The sequence below is a fragment of the Syngnathus typhle genome, linkage group LG10 (genome assembly GCF_033458585.1).
Source record: "Syngnathus typhle isolate RoL2023-S1 ecotype Sweden linkage group LG10, RoL_Styp_1.0, whole genome shotgun sequence".
In the NCBI taxonomy this organism is placed as follows: Eukaryota; Metazoa; Chordata; class Actinopteri; order Syngnathiformes; family Syngnathidae; genus Syngnathus; species Syngnathus typhle.
This window is the reverse complement of record NC_083747.1, coordinates 12,061,460-12,082,704: the sequence shown is the minus strand read 5'-3', so window position 1 is coordinate 12,082,704 and position 21,245 is coordinate 12,061,460. Positions and strand designations below refer to the sequence as shown.

General features: G+C 45.2%; 4 protein-coding genes across 8 annotated transcripts; all 4 read right to left on the bottom strand.

Moving 5' to 3' along the window:
• Positions 1 to 60: 60 nt before the first annotated feature.
• Positions 61 to 3,731, bottom strand: LOC133160656 (uncharacterized). 2 transcript variants are annotated; one of them, XM_061288533.1, is made up of 6 exons: positions 3,571 to 3,731; positions 2,505 to 2,806; positions 2,252 to 2,308; positions 1,645 to 1,854; positions 1,368 to 1,502; positions 61 to 1,156 (listed from the first exon to the last, which is right to left on the bottom strand). In XM_061288533.1, exons 2-6 carry the CDS (start codon positions 2,799 to 2,801, stop codon positions 1,097 to 1,099), a joined length of 759 nt encoding a protein of 252 aa, XP_061144517.1. In that variant the 5' UTR covers positions 2,802 to 2,806; positions 3,571 to 3,731; the 3' UTR covers positions 61 to 1,096. The 2 variants fall into 2 exon arrangements, with proteins under 2 accessions (XP_061144517.1, XP_061144518.1); XM_061288534.1 differs by having other exon boundaries at positions 2,505 to 2,802; positions 3,571 to 3,725.
• Positions 61 to 21,233, bottom strand: LOC133160948 (high affinity immunoglobulin epsilon receptor subunit beta-like). Its single transcript, XM_061289072.1, has 7 exons — positions 21,118 to 21,233; positions 19,148 to 19,343; positions 18,895 to 18,951; positions 18,280 to 18,489; positions 18,011 to 18,145; positions 17,677 to 17,806; positions 61 to 1,042 (listed from the first exon to the last, which is right to left on the bottom strand). Exons 1-6 carry the CDS (start codon positions 21,231 to 21,233, stop codon positions 17,747 to 17,749), a joined length of 774 nt encoding a protein of 257 aa, XP_061145056.1. The 3' UTR covers positions 61 to 1,042; positions 17,677 to 17,746.
• On the bottom strand, positions 5,229 to 8,472 carry rpz4 (rapunzel 4). 3 transcript variants are annotated; one of them, XM_061288532.1, is made up of 3 exons: positions 8,322 to 8,415; positions 7,222 to 7,306; positions 5,229 to 6,933 (listed from the first exon to the last, which is right to left on the bottom strand). In XM_061288532.1, exon 3 carries the CDS (start codon positions 6,912 to 6,914, stop codon positions 5,742 to 5,744), a length of 1,173 nt encoding a protein of 390 aa, XP_061144516.1. In that variant the 5' UTR covers positions 6,915 to 6,933; positions 7,222 to 7,306; positions 8,322 to 8,415; the 3' UTR covers positions 5,229 to 5,741. The 3 variants fall into 3 exon arrangements, with proteins under 3 accessions (XP_061144516.1, XP_061144513.1, XP_061144514.1); XM_061288529.1 differs by lacking the exon at positions 7,222 to 7,306 and having other exon boundaries at positions 8,322 to 8,472; XM_061288530.1 differs by lacking the exon at positions 7,222 to 7,306 and having other exon boundaries at positions 5,229 to 6,985; positions 8,322 to 8,427.
• On the bottom strand, positions 10,565 to 13,982 carry LOC133161188 (uncharacterized). Of its 2 annotated transcripts, none has more exons than XM_061289483.1 (2): positions 13,898 to 13,982; positions 10,565 to 12,296 (listed from the first exon to the last, which is right to left on the bottom strand). In XM_061289483.1, exon 2 carries the CDS (start codon positions 12,257 to 12,259, stop codon positions 11,075 to 11,077), a length of 1,185 nt encoding a protein of 394 aa, XP_061145467.1. In that variant the 5' UTR covers positions 12,260 to 12,296; positions 13,898 to 13,982; the 3' UTR covers positions 10,565 to 11,074. The 2 variants fall into 2 exon arrangements, with proteins under 2 accessions (XP_061145467.1, XP_061145466.1); XM_061289482.1 differs by having other exon boundaries at positions 13,777 to 13,950.
• Positions 21,234 to 21,245: the final 12 nt, after the last annotated feature.

The following is a 21,245-nucleotide window of genomic DNA, read 5'->3' as shown; positions in this document are numbered from 1 at the left end:
ATTTGTTGTTCATTGAAGAGCAAAAAATAAATAAAAATCTGACACACTTTACTGCACAGATTTACTTAACTTTTTTTTTTTAATAATCAGAGATATACCACGTTTTCATGGGGAAAAAAATCTGCGTTAGCACTTACCCCCCAAAATGTACTTGGGGGAAATGGTGAACAGGTTAATGTTTACACTGTATTGACAAAAAACAAGAAAAATAATTCCCAAATGTCTTTATATTTGTCAACAAGTCTTAACGTAAAAAAGAGAAAATAAGATGCAAGCAGCCAAAAATACAGTCAAACCTCGGTTTTCGAATAAATCGGAATTTGAACCAAAAAAAAAAAATCAAGATTTTTTTGCTTCGGTTGTCGAACAAAGTTCGGAGGTCGAACCTCGCGAGATGAGCCGAGAGGACCCGAGAAAACCCAACCGCACGGCCTGGATGCCGACTGACTTTGTTGTTATTGTATTTCCGTTACTCTGAGGGTTGCATCAACTCTAATCATGCCTCCAAAGGAAGCAAGTGGGAGCAGTAAAAGCCATCCTAAAACACAAAGACGCTCTTAAAGCAATGTGAGAGTGAGCGCTCGGCACGCTACAGTTGCGCGGTCGGACCAAATCAACCTCCCTGCGCACTGAGGTCCACTTAAATTTTGGAGAGTACTTCAGGACTTTAAAAATATTTTCTAAATTTCAGCGACGGCTCTGTCACAATAATGCAACCAGCGCGGTGCAGTTGCGCGGTCGGCGATGCACTGCAGTGAAATGCGCATATGAAAAAATGCTTAGAAAATGTTTTTTTTTTTTTTTTTGTCTTGGAACGGATTAAAATTTTTTCCATTATTTGTAAGGGGAAAAATAGATTCGGAATTCGAACGATTCACTTCGCGAACCGCTTTCTGGAATGGATTTTGGTCGAAAACCGAGGTTTGACTGTACACCACATTCAAAATGCATTGATGGTCAAGTGTGCCCAATTGACACGTGGGAGAGAACTTGCCACACTTGTCAACTCAAATCTTGAACAAAGTGCAAAAAGAATGAAGATCTATACAAAAATTGCAGATGTAAGAGTGCATAGAGATGAAGACCACGGCGGACGTTAGGCCATGACTTCCTCCTCCGGAATTTGCTTGTATCCACCTTCTGGCTCGTCACGGCTCTAAAAAGCCAAAGACCAACAAAAGGCATCTTAACTTTCTATTTTGCAAACACACACACACACACACACGTACATACGTAGCTTTTTATAGAAGAAAAAAAAAATCACTAATTTTATTTTCCAGAACAAATGACCTTCCCTTTTTTCTGTTTGTTCTGCACCATCAGTTTTCGGACATAGTTTTGCGAGCCCACAAACAGGGGGCGGTTACCTGCGGGTCATGGTGGTGCACGCCGTTGCCGTGGCGACAAAGAGATTTGATGGCCAACACGGAGGAGCTGATAACCAGGCAGAGTTCCAGGACGCACAGTACAACGGCCATGCCGTTGATGCTTCTCAGCAGCATCTGCACGACCGCAAAAAAAAGAATAGCGACTTTTTTTTATTTATTTTTTTAAACCAACAAAGATGACTTATTCAGTTCTTCCAGTTGCAGGGAATAAAAAAACCACCACAATGGTTAAAACAGAAAATGAGCGTGCACTCACGAGTATAAGAGCCTTGCCCTCTAGGCAGCGCTGCAAGTACTGCTGCTCGGTGCCACTCGGGCTTCTGGTGGTGGTTTGGGACCAGTTGTAATAATCGTCATCATCGCAAATGTTCCAGAGGAATATGTTGGACATGTTAAGGGCATAAAGAACGATGCCAGCGATGGCGAAGCCAATTCCTGACAAGTTCAGAATCACGTTGACTATCACCTAAGACATGAAAAGTAACAAATGAGTTATTCTTCAAAGAAGGAGATAAATGATTCACAAAACAATGATAAAATACGTAAAATATTATAGTTGACGTTGAAGAAAAACTTTTCCATAATATTGTGATTCCTGTTCAATGAAAAAATATTTTTTATTTTGAAAGTGACTTTTATTATAGAAAAAATAAGCAATTTTTTCATCTAAAATAAAATGTTTTTTCCAGAACAATGAAATTATATTTATATTTGATGTGTGAGAATAACTTGTCTGCTTTGTACGTGTCTACTGTTGCTGCTTTTATGTTGCAGCAAAATCATCAGGGCTCCATTAACAATATTTGTACATTTTCCAGATAAAACAAGACGAGTCTTTGCATGAGCGGAGAAACGCCACTCACCAGACATGGACTGGGGAACCTCTCCGATAAAATGCAGATGATGCCGAAGAGGATGAACTGCAGCAGACGACAAAACAACGAGATCAATTCAAATTTAATGCGGAGGAGCAGCGGCTCTGCTCTGAGCTCCTCCTGGATGACCAAGCTTCTCAGTAATCTTTTTTTTTTTTCTGCGCCCCCCGCCCCCCCCAAAAACATAGTTAGGCCTTAATATTTTACAATATTTATGAACGAATAGTTCACTTTTTCTTACCAGCGCTCCCAACCAGTATGGGTAGCCAGATGAGTCCATTTCCCACGAGGAGCCACGTCCGCTGCACATGAGGATGACTCCCAGGCCAATGTTGAGCAGCCCCGTCATGATGTGCAGCGCCCCCAATACAGTCTGAGAGGTCCCCATGAATCCCCCCAGGCGTCGAGACACTGAACAGGACGTGGGGCTGTAGCACAGGCCCCCCAAGATTTGGCACAGAGGGGGACAGCAACTTGTGGGGTCGGCGACCAATGTCAAAGTTGTGACACCGTCTGCTTTGCTCATACTTATCGCCATTCTGTCTTGAAAAACGACAACATTTTAACGTAATCAAAGTGGCACGAAGGATCCGGCACGATGATGCTAGGATGACGTTGGCCGCAACAGCTGAAGGTTGAATTCAAACAAACGGAGGCAGTTTCCAAGCAGCCGTTAAGTCTGTCTGGTGGAGACTTTTTGGGCTGCAACTAACAATTTTTCAAATAATCAGTTCCTCTATGGATTATTTTGGCAATAATCAATGGCTGAGCAGAAGATTGCAAATTTTCCTTTCACAGTGAAATAGGATTTTGAAGATTACAGTGCAGAAATTACATATTTCCTGGCAAAACGTTGAAATTCCAAATAATTTGAACATTTTCATTACTCTATTAACATACATGGATAAATGAAAGGACAGGGTTGGAGGAAAAAAAATATTTTCTAATCTGTTCCCTCCTTTTACAGACTGGAATTGCTTCATCCAATATGGAGCACGCGATGACTGCGCAGTAACGCACCAACACGCTCCATGCCACGCCCACAGAAACAAAACGAAAACCAAAGTTTAACGTGGCACACCAAGGTTGTTGGTGGACTTTGAAAGCTTCAAAATTCATCTTGTAATATTTTCCAGCGACGATCAACACTCTGAACCTCCAAATTTGACGTAAATATACGAGCGTGAGCCATCAAAACAAACTGCGACATAGTTTTTGCTTCCCCTAAAGGCGGTGAAAATACGACACCTCGACAAGGACAATCGCTTCAACTTTGCTATTAATTAAACAAAAAGGTTGTCACTTACTTCCTCGTAAATTCAGACGTCGAAATAGAGTCTCCGATTAAATGGTGAATGACGTCTGAGGACGGAGGGGCATTTTCTTTTGTTCCGGGAACGCAGAAACAAAAGCTGCACCTGCTTTAACCCCTCGCGTCCCCTTCCAACATTTTCAACCAAAACAGGAAAAATTGTCTTATTACTTTCAAAACACAATAATAGTAAGTGTAATAACAATAATAGTTTTAAAAATACAGTTTTGAAGTAACATTAAAAAGATTTCAGTTTTCTTTTTTAAAAAATATGAAAACGGAAAATCAATTTTTTTCTGTTTTAATTATGTACTTAGTGTGTTGGTTCATTGACGTAATATTAAAAAAAATATGAATTTCCCACAAAAAGCAGCCCTTTTGCACAAAGTTCCATTCAATTCTCATAAAAACAGACCCTTCTAATCCAAACATGATTTAATAAAAACGATTAGGCTACAGGTGATGATTGTCATCCCATTCAATGTTAAAAATGCTTTGGAAACGATATAAAAAGTCAGATTTTCTACAAAAAACGTACAGCGCTGGAGTTTTGAAAAACTTTAACCCATTGTACCAGCTCAGTGGACTAGTAGTAGAGTGTCCGCCCTGAGACTGGAAGTTCAAATTGGTTCAAACCCCAGCCGGGTCATACCAATGACTATAAAAATGGGACCCATTGCCTCCCTGCTTCGCACTCAGCATTAAGGGTTGGAATTGTGGGGTTAAATCACCAAATGATTCCCTGACGTGTCACCGCTGCTGCTACCTTTCGGGTTAGGGTTACATGTTGAGACAAATTTCACCACACCCAAATGTGTGTGAGACAATCATTGGTTCTTTACCTTTTTTTTAACCCAGAATTCAGTCATTCTTTCACATACCGCTAGATGGAGCCATTTAGTGCCACATGTTGAGAAACAGTAATAGAAGGATCACTTATTTCCACAACAAATTAAAACAGTGCTCCAAAATTTTCCTACACACTTTATGTGGTATCATTTTCCACGCTGCTCAGTCTTACTTAGCTCCACCCACATGCAAGGCAGCTAATAACCCCCAAACTGAAACAATTTCAAATGACACAAAAGTCAGTCCATTGCGTTGGAATTAGCCGAGCGGGAGGTTAGTCCGAGGCGGGGCAGCTTCGGCACAATGGGCGACCCGTCGCTCGTGATGTTTGTCCACGTTCTTGCCGTCACCTGACGAGTGGCGGCGGCTCAATGCGCCGACTGTGCGCTCAAATGGAAGGCCTCACGGCACCTATTCAACATCACCAATGTCCGCTTAGTCTGCGCCGTAAAACACAACTATGGGCGGAGAGATAGAAAATATTTGCATCCGACATGTTTAACTGACACAAAATGGACGCAAAAAGATTCAAACAGAAGATGCGCGGTCAAAAGAGGGTTACCCAAATGTTTTGTTTTGAATTTGCTCTTTCGCCATTTGAACGTGTGTAGGTTGCGACTTGTTTTCTTCTGCGCTGTTTGAAAATAACGCGGGCTGTTTTGCGCCAAAGATAGAAAATCCGCAACCACGTGATTATAGGGCAGGAAGGGTGGTTCCCCGCTCACTAAAATATCCGATAAATGCGAGCGGGACAAATTCTGCGATTTAAATCCAGTGCAAAAACACAGCTCCCAAAAAAAGATCTGTATTTTGATGTTTATTTTGATAATTCTATCAGAATAACCATCCCAATGGAATGAAATACTCTCCATAGATACATCTTTGGTAAATATGAGGAAAAATGCTCCGCTGATAAACTTTCTTAAACAATCCAAAATTTGATCCTAGTGGTGAACAACAGCACGGCAGATACATTCATAAAGTACAGAAAAATGCTCCGATGATAAACTTTCTTACGCAATCCAAAATTTGATCGTGAATAACAGCACGGTGGATACATTCATAAAGTACAGAACATAAATGTGAATAAAGCAAATATAGAGCAACATAAGTCGATGGTTGCGTTAGCTGTGTGCTAATGATGTCAGAAAAGGACAAATTGAAATTGGGGTCGCCGGGATGATGTTTGGATCCTAAACTGGCCACTTCAAAACAAAAAGGCAGACTTGCGTCTTTTCTTTCCAGCGCATGTCAAACTGGCTTCTCGGGACAAATGGTGCATCTGAGAACAAGCGCGGCAAGCGCTGACGTCAGCCGTTAGGCTGAGTGAAGGCACACGTACAAGTTTTTGTATTGCTCCCAGTAGTGCAGCTCGTCACCGAAGCTCCAGACGCAAGCGAGATCCTTGCTGGTCTTGACGGCATGGACAGCGCATTCGCCGGGCACCTCCTGGAAAAGCATCTCGGCCACGGCGACCACGTCCAGCTTCTTCTTGCTCTGGATCAACTCCCGTACTCGGGCAGCATCCACCGGCTCGGGCGAGGAGCTGTAGGACACCACCACGTTGAGTTTGTCGTCCGAGGTGGGCACCTGGAAGCGACTCCTCCCCGCCAGGCAGTGGAAGTTCTTGGGGGCGAAGAGACCTGTGGGCGACTTGAAGACACGCACCGACCAGCCCACCCAGTCGTACTTGCTCTTCAGCTTAGCCACGATGGCCTCGGCCAGCTGCTGGTTGCTCCACGCTGGGTTGTCTCGGACCAGCCGCCGGGCGTCCAGCTCGGCCTGCTTGGGGAAGCTGACCACACAGTCCTCGATCACGGCGTTCATCTTCTTCTGCACCTCCTTTATCTTCTCGCCCCACTCCTTGAGGAGAGCGTCTTCTTCATCGTAGCCCTTCAGGGCGGCGTGGCCCAGCAGGGCAATGAGTCCCAGGCAGAAGAGCTTCTTCAGCCGGGCACAGAAATCCTCCAGGGGCCGACGGCTTTTCTCCTCGTAGTTGAGGACGATCTCCAGCACCGACTCGCTCGAGAAGTTGTCGCCCGTCACGGCGTTGTAGAGAACGTGCAGGTTCTTGTCGCCGCCAGTCTTGTCAAAATGATCCAGGAAGAGCTTCTTCTTGACTTCCCGGAACTTGGCCTTGGCGTTGAGGATGTCCATGTACTTGCGGAACTGGTTGGTGATGTTCTCCTCCACCGAGAAGTAGGTGGCGTCCATGCCGCTCTTCTTGATCTCCTCGTGGATGCGCCGCATCTGGTCGGAGACGGCGTCCAGTCGGTCGCGTACCTTCTGGAACTGCTCCTTCATGAAGGCCGCCTCCTTGCTCTCCACATTGTCCAGCGCCAACTTGACGATGGGAGCGGCGATGGAGAAGACCGGGAAGATGTCGCCCACAATGCCGGCCACGACCTCGGCGCCCTGCTCGAAGACCTCCATCACAGTCTCCACCATGTCCTTCTTCTCCGCCACGAGCCTCTGCAACTGCTCGGCCATCTCCGCTGTCGCCGTGCTTCTATCGGAGAGCAAAATACCCAAAGACTGAAGTCATTCCTCACATTGAAGGCCTGTTGATTGCACATTTTTTTCTTTTTTAAACATTTGCCCCAGAGATTCTCAATAAAATGTTGCAGCTTCTACATCGGCCGCTTTATTGAGTACACATTAAAAAGATATCAAAATGTCCCCTCTATACAAGCAAGCGAGCGAGAATGAGATTAACGAGAAAGAGGAGGTCAAACTCTCTGGAGCAAAAGGTGCAGGTTGCCACGGTAACCAGGGAATGGAAAATAACCCGTCTGACCACGTTGCTCCAGGGGATTTCTGACGGACAGCAGCACCCAGCTGGTTGTTTTTTCATCTCCCATCAGATCGTGCTGTTATTAAAACTGTTTAAAAAACATTTAACAATTATAAGTGCTTGCTTATTAAATGAGAAAGAACCTGAAAAGATGCTCAGTAGTTTCACAAGATAGAATTTTAATTTTTTAAGTATTTCCCAGGTCTACTTTCTTGGCTGGTTGTGGGTTCAATTGAATTACATAATGTTTTGAAGCCCAAAAAAGTTTGCTGAATTTTACAACTACTTTAAAACGCAAGAGGGACAAAATATTTTAAACGAAGCCCGGTCGGAGGCCTATGAAGATAACACCAGAATAGGATAGAATAGATCTTTATTGTCATTGTCACACATGTAGTACAACGAAATTTAAAAAGGGCCAACCGATCAGTGCATAAAATAAAAAATAAATAGAATAAATAAAATAAACAACATTTTAGCGTGACGTGGGCATTAAGTGTACCTTAAGAACTGGCCACGGGTCATTCTTTGCGTTGTTTAAAATGTAAATGTCAAAACATACAACATGTGCGTGTTCCAGAAACGTCGTAATGGTGCATGTTGCGTGCAAGATTGTTCAAGTGTCCACAGCCTACAAAACAATCTCCAATCGTGAGGGCACTTATGGGAGAGCTGAAAGCCAACAGCCCGTTAATGAGCTCTCATAATGGCCAGCCAAGCCATCGATCGACAAGCTGAGAGACAAACAAGGCAGCCACGTTAACAAGATTGCTCAAACCGCCCACGAGCAAAATCAACGCTAAACTCAAGCACCAAAAACGGGTTAGTGACGTCACGACCAAGCGCTCAAGCGACCAACGCCCAGAAAAGTTGGACTCAACACTTTATCTCGTTCTACTATTAATATGCTGACTTTTACCACTTAACAATCGCAAAAGACGCCACTCCAACATATTTTTTTCAGAAGGCACAAAGCTTCGGGAACGCAGCACTCATTGACAAGTAACATGAGAACGAAACAGTCGGTTTGAAGAGCTCAAACAGCTCAACAGAAATCTGAGGCGGGATAATATTTACTAATTTAGTGATTTCGTATTACTCACCTCAACTAAAAGAAATGAAAAAAAGTTTCGAAGACGTCAAAAAGTTCCGCTTCGGTGTGCTTCCGTGTTCTGGTCACGTGATCTAGGCACACCCGTTTTGGGAGGTACCACTAAGTGACGTCATCCCAAGCGGCTCTCCACCCACTTGGTAAACTAAAAACGCGTTGGCCCTTCATGGATCGCGTAGATATCCGACGCATTCTTATTCAGCTAGCGCTTTCACAACAGCTGTAAATTGAGACAGGAAGAAATGTGGACTTTGCCCAATTTTTTAAAAAATTGTACATAAGGTGAAAGTTTCATTTAAAATTATTACCGTTTTTTTCCGTGTATAGTGCGCCCCCATGTATAGTACGCACCCCTAAAAATGGCATGCTGATGCTGGAAAAAAGCTTGTACCCATGTATAATACGCACCCAATTTTTATGAATTTTTAAAAAAAAAAATTTAATTTTTTATTTTATTTTTTTTTAAGTCCCAATGATCGTCACACACGCAGGGAGGCAATGGGTCCCATTTTTATAGTCTTTGGTATGGTCTTAACTAGGCTGGATGTAATTTTTTTTGTTGGCGTTGATTTCTCCGACTGCCCGTAAACGCACCACCGCGCTCCGTACGCGCACGGGACAGCAAACGAGCAGGTGATCGAGCAAGCCTTGTCTGATACGAGAGCATTGCGGTCGCATGGAGCGTGTTTGAAGTGAACAGCAGAGAAGAAAGGAACAAGGCAAAGTGTTGTGAAATAAAATATTACCTGTAATACGGATTTAGGTAGAGAACTGAACTCTCGCTCTTTATATAGCTGACGTGTCTTGCGCATCCGTTCTGCGCATCTGTAATGGCGGCCTCCGTATGATATCCGGTTTGCGTGTGTGCGCGTGTGCGAGAGCGAGAGAGAGAGCGCGAGAGAGAACGCTCAACCGTAGCGCGCCGCCGACCGCCCAACTGCACCGCGCAGGTCGCATTAGTGTGACAGAGCCGTCGCTGAAATTTAGAAGATATTTTTAAAGTCCTGATGTACTTTCTAAAATTTAAGTGGACCTCAGTGCGCACTGCGCAGGGAGCTTAATTTGGTGCGGTCGCGCAACCGCAGCGCGCCGGGCGCTCACTGTCGCATTGCTTAAAGAGCGCCTTTGTGTTTTAGGATGAACAGCAGAGACCAAAGGAACAAGGCAAAGTGTTGTGAAATAAAATATTACCTGTAATACGCATTTTGTTATTTGCTGATTGAAACTGCTAATTAAACTGTGAATTGAAACTAATAGGAAGAAAACAACTCTCGCTCTTTATATAGCTGACGTGTCTTGCGCATCCGTTCTGTGCATTTTATTTCACAACACTTTGCCTGTCTTCTCTGCTGTTCACTTCAAACACGCTCCATGCGACCGCAATGCTCTCGTATCAGACGCTTGCTCGATCACCTGCTCGTTTGCTGTCCCGTGCGCGCACGAAGCGCGGTGGTGCGTTTACGGGCAGTCGGAGAAATCAACGCCAACAAAAAAAATTACATCCAGCCTAGTTAAGACCATACCAAAGACTATAAAAATGGGACCCATTGCCTCCCTGCGTGTGTGACGATCATTGGGACTTAAAAAAAAAAAAAAAAAAAAATTAAAAAAAAAAATTAATTTTTTTTTTTTGTACCCATGTATAATGCGCACCCCAGATTTTAGGACAATAAATTAGTTAAATTTTGCGCACTATACACGGAAAAAAACGGTAATCGAAGTTTAATTATAATATAGCTTGAAGTATCCCTCTAGTGACTCCCTGTCTGTGACATCTCATAACTTTGAAATTGGACTCCATTTAATGTTTCTTAACGCCTATTTAAGGCCCCGGGCACATTGAGGTTTTTTTTAGTTTTGAATTCTTACGCCTGGTTGTAAACCAGCTGTGTGTTTCTACTACCAACAAATAAAAAAGGACAAGGGTGTCCTCCCTGAATTTCTCCAAACAGTAAACAATCTTAATGTCGTTTGGGGGCTTCATTTCAGGAGATGTCCGATAGCTGACCTTCATGGTTTAGCAAGCAGCCCCTCCCTGTCTTGTGGGCAGGTATGAAAAATAGGAAACGCTACACTAAATGGTTTTAGGTAAGAAACGGACACGAGTAATGTTGACACAGCAAACAGAGAAGGCTGGTCTGAAAGCACATGATAGCTGAAGCCTGAAAGACGCATATCCAAAGAGTCGTCACCATCCAACATTTTGCTCTTGAAAATCAAATGACAAATTAGAAATATTTTTAATGTACATTTATTTTCACGCAGATTCCGTACATTACACTCTTTTTTTGCCAATTTCAAAACATGGACCTGCAAAAAGACAAAAAGGCAACATTTAGAACATTGACAAGAGAACAAACATCACAGTGATACAAGCACGTCAGATTGTTGCCAAAGATAAAAATCAGTTACAATGTGTCTTCATCTCCGTCTTCCGCAACAGGAGCGTTTACGCAAACAGGCCGCCTGGCTCGCTGCTGCTCAGTTACTTTTGCAAAGCTCAAACATGCTCATCTTTGCCGACACGGTGAAGCCGACCAGCGCCATCTTTTTGCTTGCGCTTATCGGCAATCTGACACTTGTTCATATGCATTTGTGAAAAACCAAAAAAGTGGACCGCATTCTCTACCCAAAAAGAAAAGAAGAAATCCATACGGCAACAAACACTGAGTCGACAAATAAAATGTGCATTTTCCATCATATGTGCCCCTGCCAGTTCAGATATTCCATCACATCAGCACGGCTCTACTGCGGGTGGATGCAGAGGAAGGCCCGCTTGTGCCTGGCGTAGTAGTAGGACTCCACGTTGAAGTTGTTGGACTCCACCACCTCCTTGTAGTGGCTGACAGCGTGCACCAGGCAGTCAGGGAAGCAGCGGTTGAGCGTCAGGGCCACAGCCATCATGTTGCCCTTCAGCCGCTGCTGCTCGATCTGCTCGTAGATGCGAGTCTTGTCAATGGGCGGCGGGTCCACGCAGAAGGACACCACCACCTTGACCTTGTTGTCCATGGTCAGCTCGAACCAGTTGGCCCCGCCGCTGCCGTGGCACTTGCGTCCCGCCAGCCAGTTGTAGAAGAAGATGCGCTCGCGCCTGTTGAAGGCGCGCACCGACCAGTTGACCCAGTCGTATTTCTTGACCAGCGCAGAGAGCAGCGAACGCGTCAAGTCCTCGCTGACCGCGCAGGAGGCCTTCTCCTTGAGTGCTTCCTCCAGGTCCAGCTTGGCCTGGTCCACGAAGGTCTCCGTGCAGTGGTCCACGGCCGCTTTCATGCGCTTCTCCACATCCTCCATCCGCTCGTGCCACTTGGTCGTCAGGCCCGTTTCCACCGCGCCTTCTCGGAGGCCGGCGTAGCCCATGACGGCGATGAGGCCCATTATAAAGAGCTTCTTGAGCCGAGCGCAGAAGTCCTCCACCGCCCTGCGGCTCCTCTGCTCCGTGTCAACCACCGTGTCCAGCATGGGGTCGCCGGCCGTGTTCTCCCCCGTGACGGCGTTGTAGAGGGCGTCCAAGTTCAAGTCGGCCTCCGTGTTCTCGTAATACTTGAAGAACTTCTCCTTCTTCTTCTCCTTCATGCTGGGCTTGGCGTTGATGAACTCCTGGAACTTTTCGTACTGGCCCAGTATGTGCGCCTCACGGTCGAGGTTCTGCTTGTTCATGGACGTCCTCTGTAGCTCCAGGGCAATCTGGTCGATGTCGCTCTGGATGCCCACCAGCTTCTGGTTGACCTGCTCAATCTTCTGGCTCAAGTAGACAGCCTCTTTGCCCTCCGGGTTGCTGAGGATCTCGGCCGAGGCCACGAAAACGGCCTCCAGGATGGGGTGCAGCTGGCCCACCGTGGCGGCCAGGACCTCTGACGCTTGCCCCATGATGTTCACCCCTTTCTCAATCTTGTCCTTGTTGTCCACCAGCCAGTTGGCCACGCTGTCCATGGTTGCGCAATTTCACAGCCACTGATTCCGCCACAGCCTGAAAGGACACATGGAGGGACAGACACCCTTAAAGAAGACATTTTCGGACACTTTCCCGAGCACAACGCAAAAACTAGCCTGGTGTCTTGAATATGTGCCGGCTTGTTCAATTCTACAATTGATCAGTGGATGGCCGCTCCAGACACCAAAATGGGCGCTCGGGTTTTCTTCAAAAAGCTCGCCAAAGCCTGGCAGGACCCAAACCTTGTGCTGACACGTCTGCACGTGTCTTCACGATGCCGCACCCTCACAGCTGCACACACACACACACACACTCACACGCACACACACACACACACACACACACACACACACACACACGAATCCCATCAACGCTTTGGGATTGCTCATTTAGTTGGACTTGTCTAAAAATGGCGGCCAGCCAGAGCAAGCGCAGATGCTGACAGTGGAAGAAACAAGCAGGGGGATTTTACGGCGCCGACACGTCACGTATTGTGTCGGCAGGAGAAAAGACACCGGGGAGATGATCTAAGTTGGACTCCCTGGAGAAGGCGGAAAGAAGGCACACCCAAGCCTGGCTAATGAAAAGCCTTCGGCAGTGCACTTGAGCAACCTTGTCCTCATCGCCATGTGTGCCTCCAAATCACGCACTGTGTAGCATTTTTATCCAAAGTTTGGCACACACACACATAAAGGTTGATTTTTTTTTCTGAGGGCGAGGCCCATCTACCCCTCCTCCCCATCCCCCCTCTACTGCGGCCTTGACGACGCCAGCCGAAGATTTGTCCTGCTTTTCAACAACAGCAGCAACACAAAATGGCCTTTCTTTGCGCTCAATCGCAGAACGATCGATTAGCAGGCGCAAGACGATTCAAATGGAACATTCCGGGTCACTTGACTGCACGTCGCGTCATGCGTGACAACAGCACCATCCAAACAACTTGACTGGCCAATTTGATTTTTTCACTTGCTTTTCTTTTAAAGAGTGAAACCAAAGCCAAGTGGACCTTCAGCGGTCTCAATGGGTCTGCAGTGCAAGAGAGAGTCTTGCTTTTTTTCCCTCAATGCTTTAAATTAATGAAGGCTTAAAGCTGAGCATACCTTCAAATTGGATTATTCAAAATGCATCGGAAGAGCAAAACAAGGCCTTCGGTCATTCAATTTCACTTTCATTCTTTCAAAAAGGTGCTTGAAATGTGCACTTCATTTTATTTTATCGAAACATCTTCTCAAGTGTTCTTTACTAGAGAATCAAAGCCAAGATTACATTCAAATAATTGCCAAGTTGAATGATCAAGCACAAAATGGGTTCTTCTCATTTGACTTTTTTTTTTAATGTAAAGTGTTAGCTCTGAGGCAGTTGATTAAGGTGACATTCAAATCCTCAAGTTGAAAAGTCAAAATACAATCATATTTCCCTGTCAGAACAACGAGCAATTCTAATTCTTTCCTTTTTCCCCCTTCTTTTCTTTTCTTTTCTTTTCTTTTAACCAAAGTGGAATTGAAGCCAAGCTCACCTTCAAATGTTGGACCTGAACGATCAAAATCCACAACAAGCGGCTTCAATTCTTGTCTTTCTTTGATCCAAATGTTATTTTGCTTTTTGAGGCATTTATGGAGAATTAAAGCCGGGCTCACCTTCAGACTCTGTCCAACTTGTCCAGCTGGGAATGCAAGCGCCAGTCTCCGCTCGCACCATCTATTTATGCATTCTCGCCCCCCCCCCCCCCACTCCCCCTCCCCTTCTCTCTCAGCCTCGATGCCTCTCGTCACGCCCCCTGTGGAACTCTATCATTTGCCAGCATTCCAGACGGATGGACGGACCGTGAGGCACACTGGGAAAGAAAGAGATAACATCCTGTAAACACTCCTCCCATGCCGGGACATGCTGGGAGAAACACCCAGTGAGAGAGAGAGAGAGAGAGAGAGAGAGAGAGAGAGAGAGAGAGAGAGAGAGAGAGAGAGAGAGAGAGAGAGAGAGAGAGAGAGAGAGAGAGAGAGAGAGAGAGTTGGGGGGGGGCAAAAAGGGAGAAAGGGGAAGTAAAAAGGGAACTGGTTGTCCCCAAGACAAAACCAGCCTTGTTGTAGCTAGGAGCTTGTTGCCAGAGCAACCGCACCCACTCCCACCAACTTGAGCCCACAAGTTTGCAAAGAGCAGACATTCGGCCCCAAAGGCATACATTTGCGAGGCCGGAAGGCAGCATGGCGGCCAGATGAAAGGCCACGTTTGTCCGTGTCAGCGCGCCGTGACAGGCGCGGCGCGGCTGCACATCACGTCACGCATCATGGACTAGTTACACAGGTAACAGACAAATTTGAATTTGGAACAGGGTGTCAAATGTATGGCTCCCGGTCCCGAAACGGTCCGTCGTGGAGGCCAATCTGACCTTTGGATGTCTGCATTCTTCTGCCCCCTGGTGGCCAAGGCGCACAAAGCAGAAGGGCTGCACTGTACAAAGCAAAAAGGGTTTCATTGTGTTTAAATTGATTTGACGATGACATGGGTGTATGTTTTCACAAAATAGACCTTTTGAAAATGAAATCATTTTTTTTCCGTCAGAGCCACTTTGCTTTGTTGAAGTGACATGAAGACCAAATTGACTTGGCTTTTATCTCTCTGACCTTGGCCAGCGTCTAATGTTTCCCGCAAAGTGCCACTCTCCTCAGAATAGAAAAGTGACACAATGTGGTTGCATAAGTCGACACACCCTCTCAAAGCTGCCTGTTCGGATGGAACCAATCACATTCAGTCTTGTCAAAAATGAATCAGCATGCACCTGCCACCAGTCAACGAATAGAGTGTCGCCATTCTAGTAAGCTGTTCTTCTTTTTAACCTCGCTGGACGATTTCTCATGGTTGTGTTTCTTTCAGGTGTGTCGGGTGCCAATGTCATAGGCGCATTACGCATAACGCCTGTGGGAATACATCTGTGCAAACAAGGCGCACAGGATAAGTATGAAGCCCCAATATTAGTTTACCATTGCGAATAACGGACGGGACAAACCAGTTTGCGGCTGCAGTAAGGGGGGGTAAAAATCAATACAAGGCTGTGACAGGTGCTTCAAATTTCCTTCCCTTGAATACGTGGCCCAACAATGACAACAACAAAAAGCACATTTTGGAAGGTCGGAAGGACGCCCTGCAGCTTGCACAAGTCGCACACCCTTCTTCCATACTTGGGGCGTGGAACATTACGTCCGCGAGAAATACATTTTTCAACAGATACCTCCCCAGGGTGTTGCTGCAGATGTTTCCGGGCCGCGCTGTGACATGTCTGGCCTGCAGGGGTCAGTGGAGGACGAGAGGGAGGACAAGCGGGAGGGCCGCTTCCCGCGCCGCCTCCGCTCATCCGTCGCTATCTCAGGTCAATAGCAAGCGACGGGAGAGGAAAGAGATAAAAAGCCGGGAGGGAAGCGCTATCGATTCCCTGCCGCTGAGCCCGCTTTCTTCCAGCGCCGGCGGGGCACACGATCCAATTATCCTTATTGGCCCGTGTGGTGCTTTGTGACATCCATGGGAGGTTATTTACTTTCCGCTGCCGGAGATGCTGAGATACACGCGCGAGTCAGCAAAATGTCCCCATCGTCTAAAAACAAAATGCACGCAAACGACGCCATGATACTAGTTTTGTCTAATTGGCGTTTGACGGCTTTTGTTTTTTCAGTTGTTGCGTTCTTTTTAAAATCACGCCTGTAACTTCACTGTCTTTGTTTAAAATAAAACATCAACATTTGCCCAAGTTCAATTTGTAAATATTTAGACGAAAAACATGTTAGAAGGCAGTTTCGGGTGTGGGGGGGGGGCCTTCTGGAATTTGCCCCCAGGCTGACCGATGACTAAACGTAAGTCTGCATCTGATTGGCTAAGAGAAGGGAAATTATCCCAGTGGAGGTCTTGGCCTGCTAAAGTTCTCCTTCACTTCCTGTTTCTCACACTTTGCTCTGTGTGTGTGTGCGTGTACTAGGGGTGTAACGATACATCGATACACATCGATTAATCGATATAATACTCTACGATTTATTGGCATCGATGCTAAAGGTAAACATCGATTTATATCGCCGTGTTTGACCTCGGACATTAGACGCGACTTTATTTTGAAATCCAGTTCATTGTTGCTTGCTTCCTCTTTCCGGCGTTGTTGTGTTGTGAGCAGAGCACGCACGTAAAAGGGGAGGCGACAACTAGTACGCGGCTCCTGGGCTGGTGCTATGGCTAGTGTCCAAAAAGACGAGGAAGGAAATTGGCTCCCCTTTAGGCTTCAAGTCATTCGTTTGGAAGCACTTTGGATTCCAAAGAAAAGATGGCTCAACGGACAAGACACATGCAGTTTGTAAATCCTGCCATGCGGTGATCAAATATTCAGGGAGCACAAATCTCGCCGCACATTTAAAGAAAAAACACGACATCAAAGTTCAGTGTTAAAGTAAGCAATTTGTATACTACAATACTCTTGTCATTTCCTAAATAAAGAGTTTGCAGTACCTTGTTGATTTTGCGTAAGAATTGTTATAAATCAGGATATTGTTCTATATTTTTTATTAAAAAAAAAAAAAAAATCGATCGTAGAGCACTATATCGCGATATATCGTGAATGAATCGCAGCAGGCTTTAAGATATCGGCAAATATCGTATCGTAGTTCTTTATATCGATATTATATCGTATCGTGACAAAACCCGCGATTTACACCCCTAATGACTAACATAGTAAAAAAACAAACAAACAAACAAAAAAACAGAATACAAATATTTAGGCACTGCTGGCTGGGGGAAAAAAGTATTAAAAAACTGTAGTGGCCGCTGTTGCTTTGCTTTTAAGATAAAGTGCCCGTAGAGGAGAAAGTGACCAACTCAGCATTGCTTTACATGCCCGTTTTTAAAGTCATTCTGCACAACATGTGAAAGGAAATAAGTGCTTGTTAAAAGGCAGTGTCGGTGCAACATAAGCGGCGTTTTCACCTAGTGTCATTAAAATAAGTGTAACCACTTTTAGTGTTCAGCTATGAGCTCGGTATGACATCACCATAGAACATTCACACGTAACAGTTTTTTTTTTTTTGGGTATTACTGATTTTTAGAACATTTCACCAGCCTGATAAGATGGCGATTGTAGGAATTTCACCGGCTTGTCATGTGCCCTAACTTGTAACAAAGAGCATGAAGACATTTGGTTGGGCAGTCCCATCGTTAATAAGACGACGACGACATTAAATTGACAGGCAGCTTGCGGAGCACTCAAAACTCAAGATTGGTCCCAGCGTTGTCCAAACAGCGGCGGGCAAACACATGCAGGGCATTTTTTGGGTGAGGGGGGGGGGCACAGGGTAGCTCAGATTTAGAAAAGCGGGAATCAGTCATTTTACATCGTACTGTCTATATTTATGTTTGGCATGTTTGATCTCGCAAAAAGAATGAAGATGTACTTTTCTGAGATCTATAAAAAAAATTGCAGATGTAAGAGTGCATAGAGATGAAGACCACGGCGCACGTTAGGCCATGACTTCCTCCTCCGGAATTTGCTTGTATCCACCTTCTGGCTCGTCACGGCTCTAAAAAGCCAAAGACCAACAAAAGGCATCTTAACTTTCTATTTTGCAAACACACACACACACGTACATACGTAGATTTTTATAGAAGAAAAAAAAATCACTCATTTTATTTTCCAGAACAAATGACCTTCCCTTTTTTCTGTTTGTTCTGCACCATCAGTTTTTGGACATAGTTTTGCGAGCCCACCAACAGGGGGCGGTTACCTGCGGGTCATGGTGATGCACGCCGTTGCCGTGGCGACAAAGAGATTTGATGGCCAACACGGAGGAGCTGATAACCAGGCAGAGTTCCAGGACGCACAGTACAATGGCCATGCCGTTGACGCTTCTCAACAGCATCTGCACGACCGCAAAAAAAAGAATAGCGACTTTTTTTTTTTTTTAAACCAACAAAGATGACTTATTCAGTTCTTCCAGTTGCAGGGGAAAAAACACACCATAATGGCTAAAACAGAAAATGAGCATGCACTCACGAGTATAAGAGCCTTGCCCTCTAGGCAGCGCTGCAAGTATTGCTGCTCGGTGCCACTCGGGCTTCTGGTGGTGGTTTGGGACCAGTCGTAATAATCGTCATCACGGCAAATGTTCCAGAGGAATATGTTGGACATGTTAAGGGCGTAAAGCACGATGCCAGCGATGGCGAAGCCAATTCCTGACAAGTTCAGAATCACGTTGACTATCACCTAAGACATAAAATTAACAAATGAGTTATTCTTCAAAAAAGGAGATAAATGATTCACAAAACAATGATAAAATACATAAAATATTATAGTTGACGTTGAAGAAAAAATGTATTACATTTTCCATAATATTGTGATCCCTTTTCAATGAAAAAATATTTTTTATTTTAAAAGTGACTTTTATTATAGAAAAAATAAGCAATTTTTTCATCTAAAATAAAATGTTTTTTCCAGAACAATGAAATTATATTTATATTTGATGTGTGAGAATAACTTGTCTGCTTTGTACGTGTCTACTGTTGCTGCTTTCATGTTGCAGCAAAATCATCAGGGCTCCATTAACAATATTTGTACATTTTCCAGATAAAACATGACGAGTCTTTGCATGAGCGGAGAAACGCCACTCACCAGACATGGACTGGGGAACCTCTCCGATAAAATGCAGACGATGCCGTAGAGGATGAACTGCAGCAGACGACAAAACAACGAGATCAATTAAAATTTAATGCGGAGGAGCAGCGGCTCTGCTCTGAGCTCCTCCTGGATGACCAAACTTCTCAGTAATCATATTTTTTTTTCTGCGCCCCCCGTCCCCCCAAAAAACATAGTTAGGCCCTAATATTTTACAATATTTATGAACGAATAGTTCACTTTTTCTTACCAGCGCTCCCAACCAGTATGGGTAGCCAGATGAGTCCATTTCCCACGAGGAGCCACGTCCGCTGCACATGAGGATGACTCCCAGGCCAATGTTGAGCAGCCCCGTCATGATGTGCAGCGCCCCCAATACAGTCTGAGAGGTCCCCTTGAATCCCCCCAGGCGTCGAGACACTGAACAGGACGTGGGGCTGATTTTTCTACAAAAAATGTACAGCGCTGGAGTTTTGAAAAACTTTAACCCATTGTACCAGCTCAGTGGACTAGTGGTAGAGTGTAAGCCCTGAGACTGGAAGGTTGTGGGTTCAAACCCCAGCCGGGTCATACCAATGACTATAAAAATGGGACCCATTGCCTCCCTGCTTCGCACTCAGCATTAAGGGTTGGAATTGTGGGGTTAAAGCACCAAATGTTTCCCCGACGTGTCACCGGTGCTTCTACCTTTGGGGTTAGGGTTATATGTTGAGAAAAATTTCACCACACCCAAATGTGTGAGAGACAATCATTGGGTCTTTACCTTTTTTTTAACCCAGAATTCAGTCATTCTTTCACGTACCGCTAGATGGAGCCATTTAGTGCCACATGTTGAGAAATAGTAATACAAGGATCACCTATTTCCACAACAAATGAAAACAGTGCTCCAAAATTTCCTACACACTTTATGTGGTATCAGTTTCCACGCTGCTCAGTCTTACTTAGCTCCACCCACATGCAAGGCAGCCAATAACAACCCCCAAACTGAAACTATTTCAAATGACACAAAAGTCAGTCCATTGCGTTGGAATTAGCCGAGCGGGAGGTTAGTCCGAGGCGGGGCAGCTTCGGCACAATGGGCGACCCGTCGCTCGTGATGTTTGTCCACGTTCTTGCCGTCACCTGACGAGTGGCGACGGCTCAATGCGCCGACAGTGCGCTCAAATGGAAGGCCTCACGGCACCTATTCAACATCACCAATGTCCGCTTAGTCTGCGCCGTAAAACACAACTATGGGCGGAGAGATAGAAAATATTTGCATCCGACATGTTTAACTGACACAAAATGGACACAAAAAGATTTAAACAGAAGATGCGCGGTCAAAAGAGGGGTAATTACCCAAATGTTTTGTTTTGAATTTGCTCTTTCGCCATTTGAACGTGTGTAGTTTGCGACTTGCTTTCTTCTGCGCCGTTTGAAAATAACGCGGGCTGTTTTGCGCCAAAGATAGAAAAGCCGCAACCACGTGGTCATAGGGCAGGAAGGGTGGTTCCCCGCTCACTAAAATATCCTTTTGCTCCTCCTGGAAAATGCGAGCGGTACAAATTCTGCGATTTAAATCAAGTGCAAAAACACAGCTCCCAAACAAAGATCTGTATTTTGATGTTTATTTTGATAATTCTATCAGAATAACCATCCCAATGGAATGAAATACTCCCCATAGATACATCTTTGGTAAATATGAGGAAAAATGCTCCGATGATAAACTTTCTTAAACAATCCAAAATTTGATCCTATTGGTGAATAACAGCACGGCAGATACATTCATAAAGTACAGAAAAATGCTCCGATGAGAAACCTTCTTTCTGTTAGGGTGGTGCTCACTCTAACTTATTTTGCAAGAACCACACTGGAGACAAGTTAGTCGTTTTAGACACCTGCAGGCGGAGAGTTCACTCGTCGCTGTGCTTACAGCGATGGTCGAATGAAGTCTGACTCAGGCCTTTTCAGGTGCATATTTATTGAGAGAAACAGAGTGGGGTTGAAAGTGGGGGTGTGGGAACACACAGGAGCGGGTGAAGCCGCTCCCCTGCTGATCAAAGCATAGCAGGGGGCCTTTTACGACGTTCTGTAAACAAAGCAACTTTGATTGCTTCCTCTGCAGCTAGTCAATAAGTTGAAAAGATCTTAGCACTTTGGTCTACTGCTTTTGTTAAGACAGGACAAGCTAGTTAAATTAGCTTAGCCACGATGGCATCGGCCAGCTGCTGGTTGCTCCACGCTGGGTTGTCTCGGACCAGCTGCCGGGCGTCCAGCTCGGCCTGCTCGGGGAAGCTGACCACACAGTCCTCGATCACGGCGTTCATCTTCTTCTGAAGGCTGGTCTGAAAGTACATGATAGCTGAAGC

Coding starts and splice junctions, on each gene's coding strand:
- LOC133161188 (XM_061289483.1), bottom strand. CDS start 12,259: ATGGACAGCGTGGCCAACTGGCTGGTGGACAACAAGGACAAGATTGAG.
- rpz4 (XM_061288529.1), bottom strand. CDS start 6,914: ATGGCCGAGCAGTTGCAGAGGCTCGTGGCGGAGAAGAAGGACATGGTG.
- LOC133160656 (XM_061288533.1), bottom strand. CDS start 2,801: ATGGCGATAAGTATGAGCAAAGCAGACGGTGTCACAACTTTGACATTG. Junction 2,309..2,504: donor CATACTGGTTGGGAGCGCTG/GTAAGAAAAAGT, acceptor CGTCTGCTGCAG/TTCATCCTCTTCGGCATCAT. Junction 1,855..2,251: donor GGTTCCCCAGTCCATGTCTG/GTGAGTGGCGTT, acceptor TTCATGTCTTAG/GTGATAGTCAACGTGATTCT.
- LOC133160948 (XM_061289072.1), bottom strand. CDS start 21,233: ATGTACTTTCAGACCAGCCTTCAGAAGAAGATGAACGCCGTGATCGAG. Junction 19,344..21,117: donor CTGGTCCGAGACAACCCAGC/GTGGAGCAACCA, acceptor CATTTTTTGTAG/AAAAATCAGCCCCACGTCCT. Junction 18,146..18,279: donor AGGGCAAGGCTCTTATACTC/GTGAGTGCATGC, acceptor GCGGTCGTGCAG/ATGCTGTTGAGAAGCGTCAA.